The 25574-nt window shown below is 41.9% G+C and overlaps 1 protein-coding gene across 1 annotated transcript in view; it reads left to right on the forward strand.

The window, feature by feature from the left end:
* Nucleotides 1–25574, forward strand: part of CELSR1 (cadherin EGF LAG seven-pass G-type receptor 1) — a 165162-nt gene that overhangs the window by 63849 nt on the left and 75739 nt on the right. Inside the window, exon 2 of the mRNA XM_064702803.1 lies at nucleotides 4556–5194. Within this exon, the coding sequence (XP_064558873.1) occupies nucleotides 4556–5194 (639 nt within the window). The remainder of the gene's footprint in view (nucleotides 1–4555; nucleotides 5195–25574) is intronic.

Here is a 25574-nt window from a genome sequence, read left to right on the forward strand (position 1 = left end):
GCCTTTCTGGCCAGGTGCTGCCATTGCCAAATATGCATTTCAGTTAAACTTTGCTGTGTTTACATTTCTAGATAATAAAATTCTTTGGTTTATGGACTGCCAGAGGATAGAAAGCTGAGATTAAAGTATCAGATTTGATAAGGTTTGTTGTAAAGTAAAGGTAATAATGAAACAATGCCTATTTAGTCAATTTTCTAGTTATTAATATGTTTTAGAGAGCGTCAAGCTTTCATCAGCCTTTCTTGTCTTCTCTTTTCTTTGTAATGCATCAGGGTATGTGTTTGCTATTAGATCTTTTCATTCATTTGATGAAGGGTGAAGATGAGTAATTCTAGTTTTAAGTCTCCTCTTCAGCAATGACAGTGACTCAGAAGACAACAATCTGCTTTGATTTCCACCTTGTGGAGAGCGAGCACTTTTGTGGAAATTATACATAGAATAATATTGCCAGAATAAAAATTGAGTGTGCAGGGACCACATTTGTAATGAACACATTTCTGGTGTGGCCACCAGGCTGTCCAGAATCCTCTTTGTTCATTCATGGGTCTGTGAGACAGTAAGAGTCTTATTTTAATGTTTCCACCTTGTTTTTGATAAACTTGGCTGCAACAGCTCTTAAAAGAACCTTTCATGATTTCTTAAGGATATTTGTCTTGCTTTTGTTGTTACCCAGTGTCTCAAAATTTTATCATCTGTACCCACTATTATCCTATTATCCATGTTAAATGCTATTATCCCTATTTTATGGAAGAGAAACTTGAGGACCAAGTGACAAAAGCCAGTATAGGGATTTAGTAGCCAAGCTAACAGAGGATTGGGTGAATCCTTTTTCATTCTTTGGTCTGTCCTGTGTTTCCCTTTCCTCAGGCTATCTGGGTGGCTGGGGCTGCTAAGATCCAGGCTGTCTGCTCAAATCACTCTTAGCAGGATGCCTGCACATCCCATCTGCCAGCATGATCTGAGTGTTCAGAGCTCCTTCAGGAAGACTCCTGCACCCAGCAGGTTTGCTGAAGCCCCCACATGATGGCTGTGAGAACTTGAGAACTGGTGACAGCTAAGCCTGGGGAATGTGTGTGCACTCATCTCTTCCAAGATCTGCTCCAAAGAGCAAAGTGCAGCCAGAATTTTCCAGTGTAACAACTTGAAGGTTCTTTCACACCCCTGACTGAAACCATCTTGCACCTGCCATAAACATGATAGGGAGTTCTTATGGCTGTATCATGAGACCTTTGGAATCTCAGATGGTTTGAGCCTTTTTAGCAGTTTGGTAGCTGCATATGGTGGGCATCTCAAACACTGAAGGCCATGAAGTATGGCCACTCCACAAAACAGTACTTCCTAATGATAATTCTCTGGCATTTCTGGCAGGAAACCTTTTAAACATTCATGGAGTATTTCAATTATAAATCTCAAAACACATATGTTACTGGGTATTTAGGGCTTAAATAATTTCCCAAAAAAGACCCAAAAAAATTTCCACTTTCTTTATTGCAGTTGTTCCCCACCTCAAAGCTAATGTTGTCTGCTGAAAGGAGAATAGATACTAATTTGGTCTCATAAAACCACAGATTGTTTCAACTTTCCTTGAGTTTCTGAATGAATAGCTGATCAGATCCTGTGATGCTGCTCTCAGCCTAACTGAGATATGAAAGAGGCACTTGTCCAGCCAGTTCTATGGCTGTGCCATTCTTTTGTTGCCTATAGTACACATGCTCTGCTCGTTTTTTACTCTCTTTTTAATTTAATGCTCTGCAACAGGGTTGCACAAAGCTGAGTTGGCTTTTAAAACACAACTTCATTTTGCGGCTATATGGCTGTGCCCAGTTTTCTTTTGTGCTGCCCATGGAACAAGGAGGCTGTGTGGTATCTGACACCAGGCTTTTTTCCAGTGATTTATTAACTGTGTCAGAATAGCTGTTGTGAATGCTGGGAAGCTCTTGCATATTGTGACAGTTGATATTGATTATGACAGTTTGTAGACTCTACTGCATTGTCAGACAGTGGATCTTATTTTGTCTTCTTACTATACATACCACGGGCTATAGATCATAGTGTTTTCTTTAAAAAAGGACCCATTGTCCAGCATTCTGGCTGGTATGAGGGAACTTCTGTAGCATATTGTGCAACAAATAGCAAAATAGTTCAGGCACCCTATGGGACAAACAGGCAAATGTCAATTGCTTTAGGAAAAAAAAAAGTGAATAGTTTGTTCTGGCCTTTCAGGGGAATGAGCTGTGCAAATGATAGACATGGGTAAACTAGTCTGAGGATGTCATTTATGAAAATACTGGAAATCCTGCATTGTCTGTTGACCAGAAATCCACAGAGGATTTTGGCTACCAATAATTTGTAAAGGCTGCTTTGGGTCTTGATGGAAACTGATGCTACAGATTTCTAGAATGAGTCCGAGGAAGAGAAGAAAGAGATTTTTGCAAACTTGGGAGAAAATGAAAGCTGGTATGTGAGCTTCTGTGATGGGCACATAGAATCATAGAATTGTTTATTTTGGAAAGGGCCTCTAAGATCATTGAGTCCAGCCATTAACCCAGCCTTGCCAAGCCCACCATTTAACCATGTCCCTAAGGGCCACATCCACACATCTTTTAAACACCTCCAGGAATGATGACTCCACCACTTCCCTGGGCTGCCTGTTCCAATGCCTGAGCACCCTTTTGGTGGAGAAATTCTTCCTCATACTTAATCTAAGCCTCCCCTGGAGCAACCTGAGGTCTTTTCCTGTTGTCTTGTCACTTGTTACCTGGGAGAAGTCAAACAGATCACTCCAGACAATGTCCACTCCTGGTGGATTGGTTTTAGCCAGGCAGTAGTTAAAGTAGCGCACAGAAGAGATTTTTCTATTTGCATAAAAGCTGCTTCAGTGGGGAAGGAGTCAACAGCTGAGCTTTCATAGACAACCTGATAGGAGGAAGGAGTCAAAAGCCATTTTGTTAATTAGGCTGCTGTGATTTACTATATTGCTGCTATAAAACTGGAGGAAAAATCTTCCAACAATACATTTCTTTTTAAAACAAAACCATACTTGAGATGGAGTGGTGACAGTGAGTAGGAAAGAAAAAATTTGGATTTCTTCTGTTCTATTCCTGCATGACCATAATAGGTCATAAAGTTACACTTGGAGATAACAAACATTAGCAAAATGATATTTAGCAGTCTATGCTGTTAAACTTTTGATCTCACACTGATGGATTTAAACACAGTTCCTGATGCAATTTACACTGATGTGATTCAAAATCCATTTCTTCTCGTACCATGTGGTTTAATTGAAATCAAGCTTAATGGCAGGTTACTTGTGCATTATTATCATTGAGTTACATCAGACCAAGGCTGTGACACTGAGCTGTGGCCTAAGGAAACTGGGCTCAGGTCTTGACCCCACTCTGGGGCTCATATTGGCCACTCAAAGCAATTCATCTCTCTCATGAGACAAATTCATGCCCATTTCAGGTTGTTTGTTTACACTGTGACATCTTTCAGAAGGAACATTTCCTACCGGAAGCCACTCTTGATCTCATCTGGGATTTCTAGATGCTGCTCTAATGCTAACCACATTTTCTGTAATGCAATCTGTATTTTAATGAGTCCCTGATGTTAGCAAGGAGACACATTTAAAGTAAGTGATTTGATTTAGTGATGATGCAACTTCCCATTCCACATATGCATTGAAGTTAGATTAAATTTAGCACTCTCACTGTGTCATAATTATTTTCCATAATGCCAGAATAATCTAGAATTTGTACATTTACAGTGCTGCTGTAAGCCTCAGGGTGTGCTGAAATTTTACAGTGGCAATTCTCAGTCCAGTGTCAGGTATTAGTGCTATATTTTTATAATTATGGGTTTTATTGCAGAACAGGCACAGCAGTATCAGAAATGCCTTAAAGGAAGAATAAAATGGAAGAGTTTTTAAATGTCTACTTTTCACTACAGGCATATTTAATTTAAATTTTTTTCTAATATTCATAAAATATTTTTAAGAAGTTACATGTGAGAAATGAAAAAGTTCCAGCACTCAGATGTGAAGACTTGTTTCCTTAAATGACTTATCTGAAGCTCTGGTCACAATTCTCTGTCTGTGCAGAGTTCTGGCTCCTTAAGCCTGAGACCACACCTGAAGAAGATAATTTTGGTATTGTGCTGTGAAAAGCAGCAGCTTCCCAGCGCCAGTTATAGACTAGCGGTCACTGTCAGGGGAGTCACCTTCCTCTTGGTTTCCCTTGGCCATCCTAGGGCCCTCAGACTGTTTCCACACTAACCCTTGCTAGTTATTTGCCTGGCATCTTCTCCAGGTGTTCTTGCCTCTTTGAGATGTCTTGGGTCCTTTGAGTTACAATTCTTAAGAAATTTTATTTTGTTTGCTTGATAAAAGGCAATGGTAATAACTTCAGAAGGTGGATACATTTCCCTCTGTCATCCTGGTGCCCAGAACTGAGGGCCTTGCAGGTCTGCTTCATTTTCAGGAGGCTGTGGGAGCCCCCGTGTCTGTAGGTTGAGGCCTGCTCTCTGACATGGCTGTTATTTTCTCCCTTCCCTTCAGATGGAGTTCACAGTGTCACTGCAGTCTGCACCCTGCGTGTCACCATCATCACGGACGACATGCTCACCAACAGCATCACAGTGCGCCTGGAGAACATGTCCCAGGAGAGGTTCCTTTCTCCCCTCCTGTCCCTCTTTGTGGAGGGGGTGGCAACCGTGCTCTCCACCGCCAAGGACGGCATCTTTGTTTTCAACATCCAAAACGACACGGACGTCAGCTCCAACATCCTGAACGTCACCTTCTCAGCCTTGCTCCCTGGTGGCATTCGAAACAAGTTCTTCCCCTCTGAGGACCTGCAGGAGCAGATCTACCTCAACAGGACGCTGCTGACGCTGATTTCCACGCAGAGGGTGCTGCCTTTCGATGACAACATCTGCTTGCGCGAGCCCTGCGAGAACTACATGAAATGCGTCTCCGTGCTGAAGTTCGACAGCTCGGCGCCGTTCATCAGCTCCAACACGGTCCTGTTCCGCCCCATCCACCCCATCAACGGGCTGCGCTGCCGCTGCCCGCCGGGCTTCACCGGCGACTACTGCGAGACGGAAATCGACCTGTGCTACTCCAACCCCTGCGGGAGCAACGGGCTGTGCCGCAGCCGCGAGGGCGGCTACACCTGCGAGTGCCACGAGGACTACACCGGTATGTGCTTGTCTTATCTGGGGCCCGTGATTTATATGTTGGACCAGCAGCCAGGCCAGCTCTGTGGCAAGCTGAAATTGCTGGCATTCTTAGGCAAAGGGAGGGAAACTGCTGGCGCTGCCTTCTAGTCAGAAAAAGGTTTGTGGGTGTCACTGAGGGTGGGTAAGTCCCGTGTCTCTGTGTTTGCATGATGGGAGGAACTGTGCCTTGCTCCAGGTCATGCAGGGGGACTGTCAGCTGCTGGAGAGATTTGCACTGTGTGAATTTCTGCTCAAAATGCTTAATGCAGACACATTTCTTCCGTCTGGAAGGAAAAAGGTGGGACACATCTCCTGGTTCATGGGATTGCATGTAAACCCATTGCAGGCCCCTTCATCTACAAGGGCATAGTGAGGGTGCACAGCCTCGACAGGAGCTCCTCAGCCCTTGGTCATCAGCCAGCACAGAGCATTAGCTTTGTTCTTGTTCCCAAAAAGCTGCAGTAATAGACACTTAAGGGAAATGCTGTAACTCACCTCTGGTTTGTAAATGTTCAGATAAAACTCCAGAAGGACATAGCTGCTTCCAGGCCTGTCTCCACAGCCGGCTGAGGAACGTACTTTGCCTCATCATGGGCTTGACAGCTAATAAAGATCATAGTGCTGCTTCTCAAATACTCCTGAGAAGTTACAAAATAACATTAGGTGAATGTTTTCTGGTGCTTCAGTAAAGTCAGTGAGATTATTTATGCATTTGAAATTGCACACGCATTTAAGCATTCTGCACTGACGTGCTGCCAGCTGTAATTTACACTGACAGCTCAGCAATGTCTGCTGTGACCCTGCAAACAAGGGGTGGAGCAGAGGGGGCTGGTTCCCAACACTGCCTCTCACTGTTGACGTTATAAAAAATTGAAACCATAAATTATTTAAATTCTGATGTAAAAAAAATCTCGTTGATGTGGATCCAGCCCTCCAGGTGGAAGGCTTTTCCTTCACAGTCTCTGGCTTTTGCCTCAGGGCTGTCATCAAGAATGTGACTGTGGAAGGAGCCAGGAGTTAGCAAGCAGGGACATGGCAGCAAGGAACTGGGCTTTTCCCTGCATGGGGGACAGGAGATGCTCCCTCAAATTTATGCAGGGCTTGGGGCAGCAGGACCAATCTGATAAGATGAGAAAAAAATTTTTGCCTGATGGGAGAAACCCTGAGCAGAACTAGGAGATGGTTGGAATATTTGGTGTTTGTTGAGGAGTTACTTTTGTGCCAAGCCTCTCATGAATGAGTCCCACAGTGAAATACATTTTAAAGTCCATTATCCATAAATACACAATACACACAGAACTGGGCATCACAAAATAGATTTTATGATCAGTAGATTTCATTTTAAATGTTTGTATACTATTGTACTGTCAATAGGAAGTAGCAAGATTCATTAACCAAAGATATGCATAAAAATGAAGTTAATACATCCATGTCTTAGTTTTGGAATGACATGCATTCCATCATATTTTTAGAATCTCTTGCTAGAAATCCTCAGAAAAAAGGGCTAAATACACTTTTAGAATGAAAGATAATAAGCTTATATTAATAATTGATGAACGTGTTTAATACTTAATGCTGTAGTCAGAACAAACAGCACGTATTTAGAAGAGAAGCACCATATTATTCATACACAAAGATTTGATCTGTAAGTCTATTTTCAGTGGATAGTTGTTGAGTTCAAAATTAACTGTCCTGCTGTCAGAAGTTAAAGAGGGAGCACTGCTTATAGCTTTGTTGTCTTTAGGTTTCAGAGTTAGCTACACTTGAGTAAAACACTTTCTTCTGTGGAAGGACAGTTTGATCACATTCAGATTGGCCAGGGAAAAACACTTCCAACCATGATAAAGAGGGCTCTGGAATACTTTATCCCAAAAATCAATGCAAATATTGTAGAATTTTATGACTGTTTTATCACTGGATGAATGCAGTAGAAATTTGATATCTGTTCTGGGATTGGTTGAAGTTGCTTTGATGCCTTTAGGTTCCATGTTGCATTACAATGTTTTGTTCATCAAACCCAAACATCTACCCACATATGGTGGCCATTAGTTCCTTATTTTCATCCCCTTTACAAAGCAGGGTTAAAAATGTTATCAACAAGAAATCTATTACCAGAAATATTTCATGAAGGTGCATTATTGAATTTTGTCCCAATCTCCTTTAAGTATTGTTATTTTACCTCTGATTTTAATAATTTTAATATATTAATATCCATTTGCAAGTTCAGTTTATGACTATTAATCATAATGTTGTGTTTTCAGCTTGGATGTGAATTTATTGTTTACAGCATTCCAGATTTTCTATCTATTTGATATGTAAATAGCGCAGGTTGGTTTCAATAGCAGCAATGTGTGTTGGCTCATGGAATGCAGTGGCCATAAACTGGAATGAGCAGGGAATTGCCAAGTCTGAAGGCTGGAAGAATCTGGTATTACTGAAATTTTATCATGGTACTAACTTGGTGTAGTAACATACCAGTATGAGGTACCTACAAATCTTAGAATTAATTGTAAAAGATGAAATATGAATGGTAATAGTCTATGAAATGCAGCCTGCTTTGGGAGCTCTCATGTTTCCATTTCCCAATTAAGAGCCTACATAGAAAAATAATTATAAGAAAATACCAAGATCTGTCATCTCTCTGGGAAGATAGGCTGCAATTTGATGAGAAATCACTACACAATCATAACCCTGTACTGATTCTATCTGACTAGTCACCTGCTAAAAATATAGTGTTTATTTCCTGTACAAGCCAATTATGTCCTATCTTAATAGGATGGAATTTCCCTCCATTTTTCCACCCTGCTTTGAAGCCCTCCATTTGGTTCCATGTAATTGTTAGTCATTTATACATGATGAAAGTTTCTCTGTCTTCAGGAGTCTTCTGTTACGGGCACAAAGGTAAACTGAGCTTCCACAAGGTATTTCTGAAACCTGATTACTGCCTAGGCTGGGGTGATTTGGAATGAACTTCACTTCCTGTGATGTAAGGATGTGAGTGAGGAAGTCCATATATTTTTAATCTTTTTTTTTTTTAGTCTTACAACCCTTAACTTCTTTATATGCAAATCAGTGTAGGAAAGTAAGCAATGTGCACACTAATTGTGCCATTGATGGCAGAGAGCTGTGTGCCTGACTAAAGGTTAAAGGATGTAATTTTAGTTAAGCAAACAAATTGAACATATTGAACACTGTACCAAGCCTGTATAATTTTTCCAGCTTCATTTCATATATCTTTGAGTGCTGCAGAAGCAGCTGAGATGAGCTGTGGGTGAAGGCTTAGACACAGGTGGAATTGTCTGTACTCCCCAGGAGGCAGTCCCTGAAGTGCAAATGGATCATGTCATGGACACTGTTTTAGGGGCATGAATGCCACAGCAGTTCCTGCATGAGCTGTACTTCCAGCCCCATTGGTGCCTCCTATGGGACACACCACTGTGGCCATAAATCAGCAGCTTTTTGGGTCTGAATTCCCACTGTTCCTGCCCTGCCATGAGTGGTGCCTCCTCCAGGGCTGTCCTCATGGTCCTCCTGCTCAGCAGCCACCAACACTGCTCTCCTCTATGGTCATGTTCCCAAAAAGCAGAATTTAATCAACACAGAACAAGAGCGCTCTAAGGGAAAAGAAACCAACTCCTGAAATAAAGAAATTCAATGTTCCCACAGTTCTCCTCAGCATTATCACATTCTCTCTGCCTCCTTTGCTATGCAACCCCTAGCAAGGAGCAGTTTGTAGGGGGAAAAGATCATCAGAGAATTCCCCATATCCTTTGCATCTCTCCTTGGATTTCACTTCAGAGAGAGGAGAAATCTTATGTGGTTGTAAATCTTCTGGTAATCAAATACAGCAATTAGAGATTTTCTGCATGTTACACTTTTTTCCCTCCTAGTTTGTATTTGTGATACCATATTGACATGAGGAATCATTACATCTAATGTGCCTGCTATGAATTCAAACTTTGTGTCATAAAAAGGTAATTATAGCTGGTTTCTCAGCATCCTGCCAGAAGTTCCTAATCATATTGCTTAGTAAGTTCTCAGTGGCTCTTGCAAACATAGAACATAAAAGTAAACGTGAGGATATCTTCTACCTTATCTTTACTTATATCCATTCTTCAGATAGTAATTTCTCAGCTCACTCTGATACCAGATTCTCCTTTTTCAGGTCAGAGAGATTTATTTCAGGGAATTTCAGCTTTGAGGTAGAGAAATCTGGCAGCCACAGTAGTCATAATGAGTGTTTTATCTCGTGCAAGAAGGTCTGAAATTCCACCCTGCACTTCTGCAGCTTGTTGGGATCACAGGTGTGTAACAGCCAAATCCTGTAGAGCAAATCTAAATTTGATTCCTTTCCACTGCATCTTTAACTCCTTGTTTAGCTTATGGAAGCCTGTGGTTTTGTGACAGCAAGTATGAACAAGGGTTATCCTTACTGGCCTATAGGGCTTGACAACATTTTCAAGCAGCTGTGACCAAGTTTTTCTTTAATACAAAACACCAAACAAAAAATTCTGTCATTTACAAACACTGTCATGAATGTAGGGACATACCTTGCCATGTGACAGCTTCATTGATCATGTCTCTGATTCTTCATTCAAATATTGAGGGAACACAATGAAGATACTGAAATATATTGTATCATTGCTGCCTTAACAGTATCTTTTAGTCTAGGTCTTCAGAGTTATGCTACTGGGCTCCACATGGTTTTACATACTAAAGAGATAAAAACCTAGGCAAGGTCTAATACTCTAAAAAACATGTAGTTAATTTTAAGACTTTAAATACAATTACAGTTACTAGAGTGCTGGATGTTTTACAGTATTTCCAGAATTTGAACTCTTAATGGAGTTTTATTAAGTTTTTCTGTTGATTTTGGATGCAGGAAAAATTGAAGAAGAATGCTGACTAACTTTCATTGTTTCTCAGTGCCTCAAGTAGAATACCTGGTTGCCTTACCTTTCAGTTTCTGTATGGCAATACTGTGAAAAAGCTTGTGGAGGGTGATTGTGTCCCAGTGAAAGTCTGGACAGTGTTGAAGGTTTAGACATTTTTCTATCTTTTTCTTTTTCAGCAGTGCTATGCCATGCCATTATTCTGATGCTTGTAGTGAAACTAGGTCTGCAGAACATTATCACCACTTCCTTTGATTGTTGTGGATCTGACTCTCTGCAGCTTTTTCACATCTGATGGAAAGATAAATAATTGTTTGCTTGTAAGATCCATCCTTACAATTAGTACTCCTTGGCTGATGTCCCAGCACAGTCTTTTCCATCCCTCTTCAACTTTCTCTGTTTCATCAGCCCTTTTCTGCCTGTAAGCAGCTATCTCTGTTGGTGTAGGCATGGCAAGCTGTGCCCCACTTTGGCAGCAGCTGTGTACAGCCAGGTGCCTCTGTTTCCTCCCAGCCCCTTCCAAGCCCCCAATGCTTACAGCACTTGGGTAGCTTGCAAGGACCCCACAAGCAGGGAGATGGATGGTCCAGAAGCAGAGCTTGAATCCTCCAAACTCTTTTCAGAGCATGACTGGTGTAAAAGCTGGAACAGGCTGTCATTATTGTTATTTATTATCTTCATCAATGACATAGACATAGGGATCAAGCACACCATCTGCAGATTTCTCAGATGACACCAAGCTGAGTGGTGCAATCACACACCTGAAGGATGGGATGCCATCCAGAGGGACCTGGACAAGCTCAAGAAATGCATGGTGTTGCCATGAGAATCTCATGAGGTTTAAGAACACCAGGAGCAAGGTCCTGCACCTGGGTTGGGGCACCCCTGGTACCAACACAGTCTGGGGGATGAGCAGATGGAGAGCAGCCCTGCCAGGAAGGACTCAGAGCTGCTGGTGGTTGTGAGGCTGGATGTGAGCTGGCAATGTGCTCTTACAGCCCAGAAAGCCACTTGTGTCCTGGACTGCATCAAAAGCAAGTCAAGAGCAGCTGGGGAAGGGACATTCCTGGGCTGCCCATGGCTGGGAACCTGGGGGATCCCTGTGAAAGGCATTTCTTTCTTGACACAGATTCTCAGCAGAAGTCTGTACACCCACTCACCTGGTATGTTTAACTCTGAGATTTGCTGTGCGTGTTAAAACAGGTCCTTGCTTCTTTTTGTGGCAAGGTTTGCTGTTCGTGCATGCAGGGATAGGGCCAGCACAGCACAGCCTTACAGCTGGATCCAAGTGATGCTGCACTGGAGCTGTGGCCCAGATATCACAACTGCATGACTGCTGCCTCCAGAAGATAAGTGAAACAATAAAAACAGTAAAAAATTCAGTCAAATTCTGAAGTCTATTATTGTCATGTTTCTGTTGATTATATTCCTGTCCATGTCTATCACCAAGTCACAGGAGATGAATGTTTCAGATCTGGAGTTTATATCAGATTCTCAGGACTCACTACCATTTCTCTAGGTGGGTTTTTATCTGGAGGGCATGTCCTTCAGCTAATCTTCAACCTACGCTCACTTGTCAGGATGCAAAGAGCCTTTGCTAATTGGATTAGTGTGGTGTCTTTGTTGACAGTTTAGCTCTCAAATGCTGTACATGGCCTGCAGCCTTCACAGCAATCTGCTATGCTTTTTCTTAAACCCAGGCAAAGAGTTTTATCGCATTACCCTCCTCCTGATGTGCATAAACTGGCTACTGTTTAAAGTTCCACAATTTCCTCAGCCATGTCCAAACCCTCCTTGCCCTCACCCCAAGGTGCTGCATGTGGGATGCTCTTTGATTCAGCTGGCCTGCTGCAAGTGCTGGGGGCTCAGATGCCTCATCTGGAGCCTAGTGTCTTATCTTCCTTGCCCATGGAAATATTTGCACTGATCAAAGTCCTTTTGCTGTCATGTGGAAACCTAGCTACAGACTTCATGTTGTGTTTGTTCTTTTTAATTAGTTTTATAATTATTTGACAGGACTCATGTTCTTGCTGGGTGCTCCTGCAGTGGAGGCACCATGGGTGCTTTGTAGAAGCAAGCAGCAGATCACACACCAATGCAATCACTTAGCTCTGGTTTCAGGAGCTACCTTAGTAATTAATCTCCAATATACTTATGAATTCAGCTCTTCCAAACAGTTCCGTGCCTAGGAAATCCTCCTTACTGATTATGGCTTATCTTCTTTTGCTTCTCCATAAGATAGCTGTGGGGCTGGCTGCTTCTTCCCTTCATTTTGCCACTCCCCTCATTTGTCAGCCGAAGAGTCTATCACTGATAATTTTACACTTTCTCCCCAGATTTTGATTAAAAAAAAAAAAAAAGTAAAAGTAGCACATAGCTAAAATTCAGTGACCAGATAACTCTGTTTCAGGGTGGTTCCATTCTCACAGTTACATTTTCACACTTGCTGGCTTCTGCTGCCCTTGGTGTCTGTGAGATCAGGTGGAAGATGGAGAGAAGGTTGTGGGTTTTTGGCTGTGGGCTGTACAGTACAAAGTCAAGCCTTGCTGACAAGAGGGGCCTGCAAGCACAGACTGTGGTGGGACAGGGTTGCAGCTGAGGGACAAGTGCTGCCCCAGCTCTTCTACAGTGCAGGTGTTCAGTATCTAGCCCTGATGGCCAGCTGTAAGCTTAGGATGTTTAGGGTTGGAAGGGACCTCTAAAGATCAGCTAGTCCAAGCCCTCTACCATGGCTAACATCAATTTCAGTCTCTTTTTTCCAAGTTGAATTTATTAAATAGCTGTGTGAAAAGAGCACATTTGACCTGACACCATGCCCAGCTAAGCTCCTGTTTGCTGTCAGGCACCCTGCTCTGTGTGAGCAGGGCAAGCTGCTGACCTGGTGTGGGTGCCTGCCTGCCCCTGGCACTGGCCTCTCTTCCCAGCCCTTGGCAAGGAGATGTGCTGGGAGTATGAGCTCTCAGCGGTGTCCAGTGGCAGAGAATACACAGTGAGCACCTCAGCTTTCCTTTTGGCAGCCTGCTTAACAACAGCCTGCTCCAAATTTAGCATTCCCTTTATTATAGCACATGTGAAATCTCTTTTATTGTATTTTATTGTGTATGACATTGCTCTGTCAATTATGAGCAGTTTTTTGAATTATTCTCCTGGTTTTATATTGATGGTATTACTGTTACCACACCTAAATGGAAGTCACAATTCTCCCAGGCTTTTTGAAAACCTTTGTTATAGTACATTTTCTTATCATCATTGGTCAAACTGAAATAAAAAAACTTCACTGTGGGAAGTGGAATTCATCAAAGTGAAGGTATTTGCTATTATAATTTTATAGGTACATGTAAAACCCCTCCTCACTGGTGTAGTTAAATTCCCACACACCGTCATAATTGTGAACATCTGTATGCATTGCAGATCCTTGATCTGACAGGAATTACACACAGGGATGTTTGTTTTCATTAAAATATTTTAAATAGCAGTTTATTAAACTACAGCAAATTTCTGTGACCGTAGTTTACAATTGTGTTTTCATTAACTTAGCCAAGTTGAGCCTTGTGTAATGTAAGATTTGGTGGGGGGGGGTTCCCCATTGTTAAATTTCAAAAAGGTTAGCTGGATAAAATTTTAAGCTGCACAAGTGCATTCTCATTACCCAAACATACACTTGCTAAATGTCAAAACAACCCATATGTTAGATACCCCTTAAGTGGTTGTGGTTTTTTCTCACTGAAAACAAATCAGATAAGAAAAAAGGAGGAGACAAACCAGGAGAAAAACCCAAAAACTTGCCTATAAGTTATTTGTGCAGAAGATAAAATCATAATGAGATAGTGGTTTTTTGCAGCATACATTATGTTCTGAAAATCCCCTCACAGAGTTCACAGCAAATCAAACCTTTTCAAAGGTGAAAACAAAACAAAAAAATTCCAGGGCATCTGAAGTGAAATATTCTAGATCTTCCAAAACAAAAAAGATATTTACCTTCCAAGGATTAAGATAATGGAGCTCCTTTTCTCCTGTCTGCAAATAAAAAAACTGGGAAACAAAACTGGGAAGCAGTACGACTGAATTATGAAAAACATGTTGGACTTCTGTACATGTATTTATAATTACCAAATCAGACATTTTTATTTTCATCAGTGGATAAACAATGGGAAAGTGGCAGGAAGAATGGTTGGGTGCAGAGAGGAGGGTATCAGGATGATATCCTGTTAGGAAGGAAAAAAAACCATGAAATAGTTGCTTGTGTCTGTGTTCTTTGTGCTATGATGATTGAAAGTTTCGACAGTTGAGCACCAGACTGAGGCACTTGGCCTTGAACATCAAGATAATTACAGTTGTGCAGAGCGTGGTGGGAACCACAACTTCATTGTTGTTGCAAATGCTCTTTTGTTTGGAGCCCCATGGTTCAGTGCCTGCCTGGCAGCCCCGCTCCTCCCGGGGCGCGTTGTGTGCGCTGCCCATCGCGCCTTCCAGGGAGCCACACGCTCACTCCTCGCTTCCTACAACTCAACATCAGGATGCTTTCCTTCCCAAATTCTCCACAGAGGAGCTTATGAGACCTTTTATACAGCATTTTCATATGGTATAATTAAAAAGCATGTTTTAATTAGATAGGCCAGCTTCAAAGGGTCAGCACAAGTGATGTGCATATGTGTGTAAGGAAGATAAAGATAGGAAGATGAATGCTTTATATTAATAATTAAACACATTCTAATTGACACAGTGAAGTGTATTAACTCTAATAAGATGGTAATCACTTAAAGTTACTTTAAAATTGAATGGTATTTAACAAAAAGACTGAATTTTAATTCACTGGACTGCTGTAAGCAGAGTTAAGTACAAGCTATGAAAGCTGGGTGGATTAATTTTTTAAGAATTCATTTAAAAACACTTTTTAAGAAAGTAACTTTTGAATGTCCATCTGTTCTGTAGGTTTAAAAACACATGCATTTTGAGATTTTCTGAGCAAAATGTGTGTGACATTACAATCCCTTTTTCATGACTCATTAAGAAAAAGTCAGTTTCCCTGGTTAAGTTGCTTTTTGTTTTCAGTTTGTGTTCCTGTGCTGTGTACTAAATATTTTTGAGGCTACCAAAACATAAGATTACAGGATTATATTTCTAACCTTAATCCTTTTAATTTGATAAGCAAAGGGGCATTTTGATTGGGTTTTTTTTTTTCAGAATTTTCTTTCAATGTATAACAATGAGAATTTGACCAGCATCAGATTGTTTTGCCAGCTCTGCCTATTCCATGATGCTAAACCACTGAACTACAATTCACAGTAGTGAAGACAGATAGGGCTTTTAAGTATACCTTTCTTTTAAGCTGATAATTCTCATATAAAATAAAATATAAAGCTCTGAACTGCCAGCTTCCTAACATTCACTAAAGATTGACTTTAAGCATGGTTTTCTGTTGCGTTATTAATATTTTATGGCTTATCTTCAGTTATTCTCACTAATTGGCCATTACGCTTCTTTCCACCAGAGCTTGTGGGACCACCTAGGGTGTGAAGGGGCATGGTTTGATTTGGGGCCTGCCTAGTTCTAAATTGCCATGATATTTACCATAGCATTGGATTACACTGAAAATGGGAGAGTGAGATTTTCCTGTGAAAACTTCTAATTTTATGGAAAACACAAAAAGCAGGCTCTCACCAGCCCTCCTTTAGTGGAGACACGCAGAGTTGGCTGCTTGTGCTGTCAGTCCCAGTGGGCTGCTGGAGACAGGGGGACATGGCTTCTGTGTTCTGTCTCGTGTGAGCTGAATCATCATGCCTGTAACAGTTACATGGAGAAAATTAAGCGGGATTTTAGTGAAATAAGGGCTGAACTCTCCTAAAGAGAAGAGCAATGTTTGCCCTTGAAAGGACGACACTGATCTTCGTTTCTGCTTATTCTTTAACCTTCATTTTTCGTCTTCTTTCAGAGGGTAGTTATTTGCAGATGTGTTGCCTTTTTGAACTGCTTTGAGATGCTAACTTGATCAAAAACAAAGTGCTAGGGTTTTGCTCTTGCCCGCCAATTTAGGAAGTGGGAGTTGCAGCCCTTTGGTGATCTCTGTGGAAAGCAGCTTAGGGAAACCAGGCTCAAAGTGAGCAGGAAGCTGATGGTGCCTGAAAGTGTGTCTGGTTTTCCAGCTCCTGAGTTCCTGTTGATAAAAGATGTTATTGCACACACGCCCCTGCCCCTGCCACCACGCCTTGCTTGCTTTCCTCATTCACATAAATAGTTTAATGTATTTTGAAAAGCCCAGTGGGAGGCCCAAACAGCCTGTGGAACAGCAGCCTTGTGGAGTTAATGGTCTTGGTGGTGGCATTTGGTGCCCAGGAAGAATTGCAACTCTGTGGCATGAAATAATCTTTCTTGTCATGTGAGCAGAAGCACAGTGAGCCTGTGCCCTTCTTCTGCCCCACTGCTGCCCATGGAAGGAGGTGAGAACCAGGCCTGGCAGGTGGTTCCCATGCTGGAGTGCCTGCAGGCATGCAGGGATGCAAACGTGGGTCAGCCTGCAAAGGGTGTCCCAAAGGGAATCTGTCCTGCCAGCCACGGTGCCTGCTCCAGCCTTTGGCTCCCTCCATGTGCCCCTCCTCAAGTAACACGCCTGGAGAGGAATCAAGGGGCACAGAGAGCTGAGAAAACAAAATATAATATCAGATGAATTTATAGTAAAGGTAGAGGATGATTGTGCCTCTTAAAAATAAATAGAGGATGGGATATTCTTCTGTAAATGAATGTGTTATGCAAAGGGATGCTTTGTTCTTACACCTCCAGCTTCTTCACCAGTTTTAAGGTGGGATTTTTAGGAAGAGATTTATTCCAAGTAATAATGCAAATTGCAGACACAATGGCATAATCTAGTTTGAGGTTTATCTTTGACATCTATAATAATGTTATCCCCCTGATAATACATCCAGAGATAAAGCTTAGGCTTTTATTGAAAGGCACTGCTTCATCACCATATCTCACACCAAATCACTGCAATTTGCATTATGATGAATTGTCTTACGTGTAAAACCTGCCACAGAGTTCAACAAAACAGGAAATTTTTATGAATTTCTTTTTTCTCATGTGTAGATTTGTACTGCATTTAGCCCTGTGAGAGAGACAGAACCTAAAAGGTCTCTAAAGCTTTACCTTACAGGTCAAATGCAGAAGGAGATGACACCTTGCAAGGTTCAATAATTTAGAGAGCTTAGCAACCATTGTCAAGTCAGCCAAGAATAAAGATGAACATGTCAAGAAATTACCCACTGGACCCCATAGGGCAAAATTTGTTGTTAAGTAAGTGTGGCAGGCTAAAGGCTTGGATGCTAAAGGCTTTTTCCAGCCAAAATCATCCTAGGATTCTATGGGTTTTTCTCCTCCACCACATCTAAAGCATTCCAAAAAAGTGCTTTTCCTCAGCATTTCCTCAGAAGCCTGGGGGTGATTATGTCTGGTGCTGTGGGAGCAGGCAGCAGGGGGAAAGCAGAGACATTTTGTGCACCCTGCCCACTGGCCCACTGCAGGACACCAGTGCCCAGGTTTCACACAGAGGTGTCTCTTCATAAGTTTGCCATTGAGCATGTGCCCCACCTCTCCAAAACAACCCTCTGGGGCTTCCTTTGGAGGTATTGGCATCAATCCATGGGCTGGAAAATCATGAGTTACCTCTTCTTCTTCTGCCAAACTGTAAGGTGGGCTTCAGAATGGAGTGTTTTCTTTAATGGAGAATATTTTAGTGTGGCATCTGGTTCCTTGCTCACCATGGTGCTGTCAGGAAAAAAAAAATCACAGTACTCCTGATAAATCTTGATTTCACTTTTAGTGCTCACACTGTTCTGGCCTCATGGCTGGAAGGTGAAAAATGGTTGCCTGGTGTAGATAGAGTGGAAACTTAATGCCTGGGAATTTTTAATCCTCAACAAATAAACAAGGCAGGGAACACAGGTATTCAGTTGTGACTTTTGTCTATACTCTGTTCTTGCTGGCACTGGTGGAAATTGCACAGGAGAATGAGGATCAGTGATCATGCAGCATTGAGCATATATCTTCTTGAGAACATGCTCATAATTTCTGAATCCACAGACTAATTCATTTCTCCAACAGATGTGCCCCAAATATCACTAATCCTCCTCAGTATTGTTTCTTCTCCCTCCCACCTCCCCCAATTATTCCTTCTCATTTAAATGCAAAAACGCAAAACAACCCAAATCATCAATCCATCCATCCATCCTTCTCTGCAGGGTGTCTTTTGTTTTGCTTTGTTGTGTGACCAGGGAAGAAGGGGAGGAGTCCAGGGAAAATGGAGCATCTTTGCTCAGGCTGGTGCTGCTCTGGAATCCTGGCCTGGTCTGGGGCTGTGAAAGGGCCAGGCACTGTTGCAGTGGCTGCTCTGCATGTGCATTGCACCAGTGGGCACAGCCTGGAGCAGCTTGAGACATGGGGACCTGCTTTGGCTGCTTTTGCTTTTGTAAAACACAGTTTAGCTTGGTTTCCAGTGGGGAAGGATCAGCAAGATGAGTGGGGTCCTGGCCTCTCCCTTGCCTGTTTGGCCCATGGGATATTTTCATGGTGGTCCTGCTTCTCCTCCCAGGAGCTTGCAGGAATTCAGAGCAGCCAGGGTGCAGAGGTTTTCCTTGAGGATCCTGGTGGGAAGAGGAACTAGGAAGGCTCAGGTAGCATCATCCTGTTGAGGTGTGAGTAGGAATAGGAGCTCCCTCAGAACAGACAGTTTGGGCTGGAATTTGACCACCAAGAGCTCTCATCTACCTTGGGGCCAGCAGATGACACCCACAGCTTCAGAGGCAAATAAAATTAAGTAAAAAGTCTCTCACATTTATTATTTTGAAGCATCTCGTTATTAAAAATCTTAGGACACTTATTTAGCTGAGTCTTAGGATTTCTGAAAATCTGAATTGTGAGTTATCAGGGATGCCCTAGGGGGAACTTTATGGAAACACAGAGAATGGAGAAGTGTGATGCTAAAGGAGAGGTATAAGAGATATGTGTTTGTATCCAAAAGAGCAGTGGTATCTGCACAGTTTCTTCCCACCAGCTCAGAGGTTAGTGCTTATGCCCACGGAAAACCTAAAGCAGATCCAGAGATAAAAGGGTGATTTCTGGAGTATCTTATTATAGAATCATTTCTACATATCACCTCAGAGAACTGCTTGGTAAGCTATGTGCATAGTGTGACAGGAATGTTTTTGCTGTTACTTTGCTTAGTGTTATAAGGTCAGGTTATTCTCCTGTAAATACATAATATGAAATCTGGAATGGTTAGCAACTGAAATTCTGCAGGACAGCTGTCACTGCAAGTCAGCAGTTTGAGTGTGTATGTGTGGAGTATGTCTATGTAGGTATTTTTTTATTGTGTATTTACTTTAGCCCGTTTCTTATAATATGACTTTATAAGTCAGAAATCAGCAAAGGAAGCAGAAAGCAAAAGAAAGGAGGGAAACTCTAAAATAGATCTTAAGCTGGTGTTTCTCTCTATAAGAGGATTTGGGATAATTTTAATTAACCTAGATCAGTCCCAGTTCTAAAAACATAAACAAATGTATAAAAGAAAAGACCAAAATGTATTTTCAAGTTGAAAGGTTTAGTAGCAGTGTCATTTAGAAACCTCACAAACTCATGCCCATCAGTGTCAATAACATGGAGTCTGCATGGCTTCTCTGAAGTAGCAGTAGGAGTTTGGCCCTTGGTTTCTAAGGAACCCAGATTTTATGTGTTACTCAAATAACACTTCTGAGTCACTCATGTGAAATGGTACATGAATTTAGTTGTCCCCTAATTAATCTCTGTCACTGGTACTCCAGTGGCTTCTAACTTCTATTTGATCCAGTTTGTCCATCATTCAGAATGAGCTGGCTAATGTTTCTGGGTAGCTGCTCTCTAAATTTTTTCATAAACCCAGTAGATTGTTTGTTTGTTTGTTTGTTTGTTTGTTTGTTTTGTTTGTTTGTGTCACGTTTCATTGGTAATTGGCATTTGCTGCCAGTTTGCTGGGAGGTAAAGCTGACCTCCCAGTAGGTTCTGAGGGCAGACTCATGCAACACAGAGCCACTGAATTTCCCTTTATGGGCATGGATTCCCCATGAATTTCCCTTTATCGAGTCATGAATTTCCCTTTATGGACAAAATCCGGTGCTAATTTTGATTATTTGAATCGCACCTATGTTTGAGGCAAATTTTCCTGCAGTACATCCATGTATAATCAGTGGAGAGAGGTGAGTATCTATTGGAGATGTTTGTCCAGTTCCCCTAAGGCAAGCATTGAGCCACTGGACTCACACATGAGCCATCTAAAATGGCTCAAAGCTGCATTTCCATAACAGTTAAACCTTTCTAAGAATTCCTGGGTGCATGGTCCTGCCTCCTGCCCATGTGCTTGCTGTGCTATTCATCCCATCAGTTCTAGAAGGGACTTAATCTGAAGATCACTAACACATCAATAAAGAAATGAGTGGTGTTTTGCCATCTTAGCTCTACAGATCAGTCAGCTGCAGGATTACATGAATGCCTGCACAAGGGAGGGGGAGGAAACTGCAGTGTGCTTGGGGAAAGGAGGGGACTGTGGTAACTCTCACTCTCTGAACTATGGTGAAACCACCCCCAAAGCACAGGATCCTCTATCTCTTGTCCCAGTGGAGATTTCCAAGCTGATTCTGCAGCTAATTTGCTTTTAACAACCTTCTTATTTCTTAGTGCACTGATTGCTTTGGTGCCAATTGTCGTGTAAGGTTAGTAGTGCTTTAATTACTAGAGGAAAAGGAGGATTGATTTCCCATAATGTGCAAGACAGCAAATGCATTTTTAATGTAGTTGGTTCTTTATTAGGGCAAACAGTCAATAGGAATTGTTTTAAGAATCTAGTTGTTCTATTTCTTGTTGTTTCTCCTTTTGCCTTAATTCTTATGGATTCTCCTTTTCACTTTAAAGTATATAATTTTAGGTCAGCTGCTTAAATCAGTTTCTCAACATGCTGTTTATTCTGGCAAAGCAACTATAAGCATAGAGAAAATGAATATGTGTCTAGAGCAAGTGGCAGGATGAGAAGAGGAGAAAAGAATCAGTTCAAACAATTACAGACAGTGAGTAAAAAATTAATGTGTCCAGGAAAACTTATGAAAACAGAACATCTGTGCAAATTTGCTGCTTTATGTAAATATATATTTAATGTACTGTTTCAGTTGAATACAATCAGAGAATAGTAAAAAAATTTGAGGACTAGTCCCTAAACTGATGTATTGGTGAAACACACTGCAGTAAACTGACGTGAAGAGGAATTCTGTATGTATTTGGATGCCATCATCTTGTTTCCAGCAAGCTTTCAAACATTTTACATTGTTGTTGTAAAGTCAAACAGCCCATCAGCAAAACCACAGTCAGATTTCTGCACAGACCAGCTCATTGATGCACACCAGTGTGTTGCTTGAAACTCACAATGTTCAGCTCACAAGGCATTTGCAATTGTGAGATTATTGTCTCAGTGTTAAGACAGCTTATTTTTATTTATATTCACTTTTTTCATCACAGTTTATTGTTTATTATTAAACTTTCATTACTTGGAATTGGTCAGAGGAAGACCAAATCTAGCCAGCCTTTGTATTTGCCTGTTCTTGTTATTTTGCACCTGCTATCGTGGTGTCCTCACTTACATAAACTTAATAACAGAAACTTTATGATTAACATCTTTGTAACATTAGTCCTAAAATTGAAGAGGATAGGTATGTATTAAAGATAGGATGTTTGTGAGTAGTTTGCAGTGTCCAAAGCAACTATGACATTTTGATCTCAAGGGCTTTAAAACCAGGAAGCGCTACATAAAGGGCTGCAGAAAAGCCACAAGTAGCTTTAAAAGGCATCAGTATTAATTGGGAGCCTATAAGTTCAGCTACTGGCATGTCACAGTAAATCATTTTCTGGCAAGGCAGAATTTTTTCAAAGGCCAGGAATCTGCTGGCAGATAACAGGCAGCCACAGCCCGTGTTATCTGAGAGTGCATGCTTTAGCTTCAGCAGCTGGAGGGGCTGAGCTTCACATCCCCTGCTTGGATCCCACAGAGCTGTGATGTGTAACTAGTTTGTTCAGTGATTCCTAAAATGCAAGCCAGTGTGAAAAATGAAATTATATTAGCCAAGGAAATGCTGTGAGGAGCAGAGGAGGATTTCACAGGCTGGGTGAGTGGCTGAGCCATGCCGCCATCCCCAGTCTCACAGACTGACCCCAGGCTGTGTGTGACAGCTATTTGGGCTGTGCTTTTATCACCCCAGCCCCTCCAGACCCTCACTGCACAGCAGCTCTCCCCTTTCTGTGCTATTTTTTCCTGGCAGACTGTAAGGCCACCCTTTTGATGGCACGTGCCAGCCCTCCGACCTTGCGCTGCAAGCAGGCACACAGGTGCTTTTCATTGCCAGGGCTGGCGCAGGCAGCTCCTTCCTCTCCTGCTCCTCAAGCAGCTCTTCCCTTAGGGCCTTCTGGCTCCAGCCAGCAGCCAGCTCTTCCTTCAAGTCCATGCAGGCTTTGGTTTTAATTCTGAGGGTGGTTTTTAGGCTGTGCCTCAAAACTCCTGCAGGGCAGAGCTGTGGGACAGTGCTGTGTCCGAGGGGAGGTGGCTGCCCTTGGAAGTGGCAAACCCAAGGGTGACACAAAGGTGCCTTCTGTTGCCAGTCCTGATCAAAGCAGAGCTTCAAATTCTTGCTCAGATGGCTACTCCAAAAGGCAAAAATGCTCTGTTTCTAAATAATTCCAGGCACTTTTGGAGAAAAGGGTAATTAAGGTTTTTAAGTTTAAAATACAAAAGGTTTTTTGGTAACCTTTGTGCCTCAAAGCACAGTGACACCTTGCATTTACTGTTGAGATTTCAAAACCACTACTTTAATATGTTTTGGTAAATACACATAAAATATGAAAATTCAGCATCAAAGAATATGCATCAAATGCAGTTCTCATTTACATTACAGACTTAAGAGAATTCAGAATAATTTTAGTAACTGGGACATCCATGATGCTACAACGAAATAAATATGGGACAAAGAATCTTGAAGTATATTAATTTACTTCTTTACACATCATAATGAAAAGAAGTAATAAAAACAATACAATATAACTTTTCTGTAGGCTTTTCTCTTAAATAGTTCTATGCCTGTATAGGTATCTAAACAAGTAGTCTATATATTCTTGTTATATCACAGAATTAATACAGAACCATCAATGACTTCCAGCTTAGGCTTTTATATTTCACCTCTGTATTGCCATGGCATTTCCACAGCATGCTGCAATGCCAAGAATCTCTCCTTTTAGCTCACCCTTTTTCTCTCTGTGTATTCAAGCCTCCGTGTTATTTGCTTTTACAAAATACATCATTCTGTTCCCAGAAAGCCTTGAAGATTACATTCTTCTGTGAGTCAGGGAGTTATTTCACAAAATATCCTACTACTTTTTTTAAAGCAACAAACCTCTGTTTTTTCTTTCTGTAGGAATTTTGTTTTTCCGCTTTTTTTGAGAGTTTTGGTACACAAGATATGTGTATAAGGGCTGTGTTTATGCAGTGGTTCATCAACAAGTGCTTGCTGTAGTGTCCTCCTAAAACATCTGATGCATGTGTGCACCATATCCTGTATACTGAGGGATATCTTGGATGATATATACATTTTTTTCCAAAAGAAACACATTATAGAGTGTTTAAAAATATTAAGGAAAGTGTATTCACATAGTCTTGCCTGATATGTAGAGCTCATCAATGGAAACAGGAAAATATTTATCAAGTGATTTTCACAGCATTTCACTTAATCTCACTTAAAGTGAGAATATAGGAACATGAGTGCTGAAGGGGAAAACCTCTAAGCACAGGCTTGGACTCAAGGCTGTGTGGGTTATTAGTTCAGAGTAAGGCACAGAGCAGGTCCATCCCCCAGAACTGGCCCCGCCTGGATGGGGTGTGCCTGGCTCCGGATCACAGCAGCCTCGTGTTTGCTCCTGCATTTTGCCAGCTTAAGCCATACCTGGTCTGAAAGGCAAGTGCTGCTGATGCAAGAAGAAAAAGGCAGCAAAGCCAGAGAGCCAAAACCACAAAGCTGCCCACCTCACCTTATCTCAGAGATCACTGCCCTTGGGGCAGCGGCTAAGCCAGCTGCAAACCATGGCATTTACAGCCTGGCACAGAAGGGAGCTGCAGCCCCAGCTCTGGGTGCAGAGGGTGCAGGGTACTGCTGCCTTCAGCCTCCCAGTGTGAGCAGCTTTGGCGTGGGAACCTGTGGGAGCTGGGCTGTGGAGCACTAAATGGAACAAAACTTTGCATTTAAATTTGCCTTTGTTAATGAGTCACTGCCCACAGCTCCTGCTGCTTTTACTTTCCTGCAGGAATGTGTTTTCACAGTTTTAACTGTGCTTGGATCAATCACAGGACCATGGAACTGTCAGGGTTGGAAGGGGTCTCTGCTCTTCCTGCCAAAGCAGGTTCACCCACAGCAAGTTGCACAGGATCATGTCCAGATGGGTTTTGAATATCTCCACTGAAAGAGACTCCACAGCCTCTCTGGGCAGCCCATTCCAGTGCTCTGTCATCCTCAAAGGACAGAAGGTTTTTCTCATTCTCAGATGGAATTTCCTGCCTTTCAGTCTGTGCCTGTTGCCCCTTGTCCTGTTGCTGAGCCCTGTAAAGAGCCTGTCCCAATGTAATTGTATCATCTGGTGGTGAGTGGTCATGCAAACACTGAAGTGTTAGAAATGTATTCCTTCAGCTGGCTGTGTTAAGTAGTATCTTTCTACATTTAATTGTCAGGCACCATTACTGGGTTCAATTCAACTTATATGCCACCTCCAGTTTCTCTGAACAGTTTTACATGTGGGATGTGAACATACCATAGGAATACACGTCAAAACACCAATGTTAACTAATTAACTCACACAGAGGGTTTGGCTTTCTGTACAATGATTAATCCAGCAGCTGCTTTTGTCCCAGCCACAGCAGATATTTTAAAATTAATATCCTCTGTACTTTTTTTTTTTTTTTTAATTGGAATTCATTCTCAGATTTTGAGCAAGCACAGGACAGAAACCCATGGCATACATACAAAGCAAGACACTGCATTCTTTACTGTTGTATTTAACACATCCTACTACATGCTTTGGGGATGAATAAAGATAAATTATTTGGGGATGAAAAAACTTGGCAAGTGGCACACAGAATCCATAACTTCTATGGAGAGTTAACATGCTTTCTCCAAAGGGTTCAGAAAATTGTCATCACCTGCAGGATGCATGTGTGGGAAAAGGTGGAAGCAATCTCTCTATCATCTGTATCCTGCTTGTTCTTGCTATAGACATTTTGAGAGCTTTGTCATGAGCTCAGCCATGTCCTGCTGCCACCATGGGCAGCAAAGCCAAATCCCATTTGAGACAAAGTGAAACCATTTATCTGTTTTACACAATTTCCAACTATAGTAACACACCAAAACAATTTCCACATATTTT

The sequence above is a fragment of the Zonotrichia leucophrys genome, chromosome 1A (genome assembly GCF_028769735.1).
Source record: "Zonotrichia leucophrys gambelii isolate GWCS_2022_RI chromosome 1A, RI_Zleu_2.0, whole genome shotgun sequence".
Lineage (NCBI taxonomy): Eukaryota > Metazoa > Chordata > Aves > Passeriformes > Passerellidae > Zonotrichia > Zonotrichia leucophrys.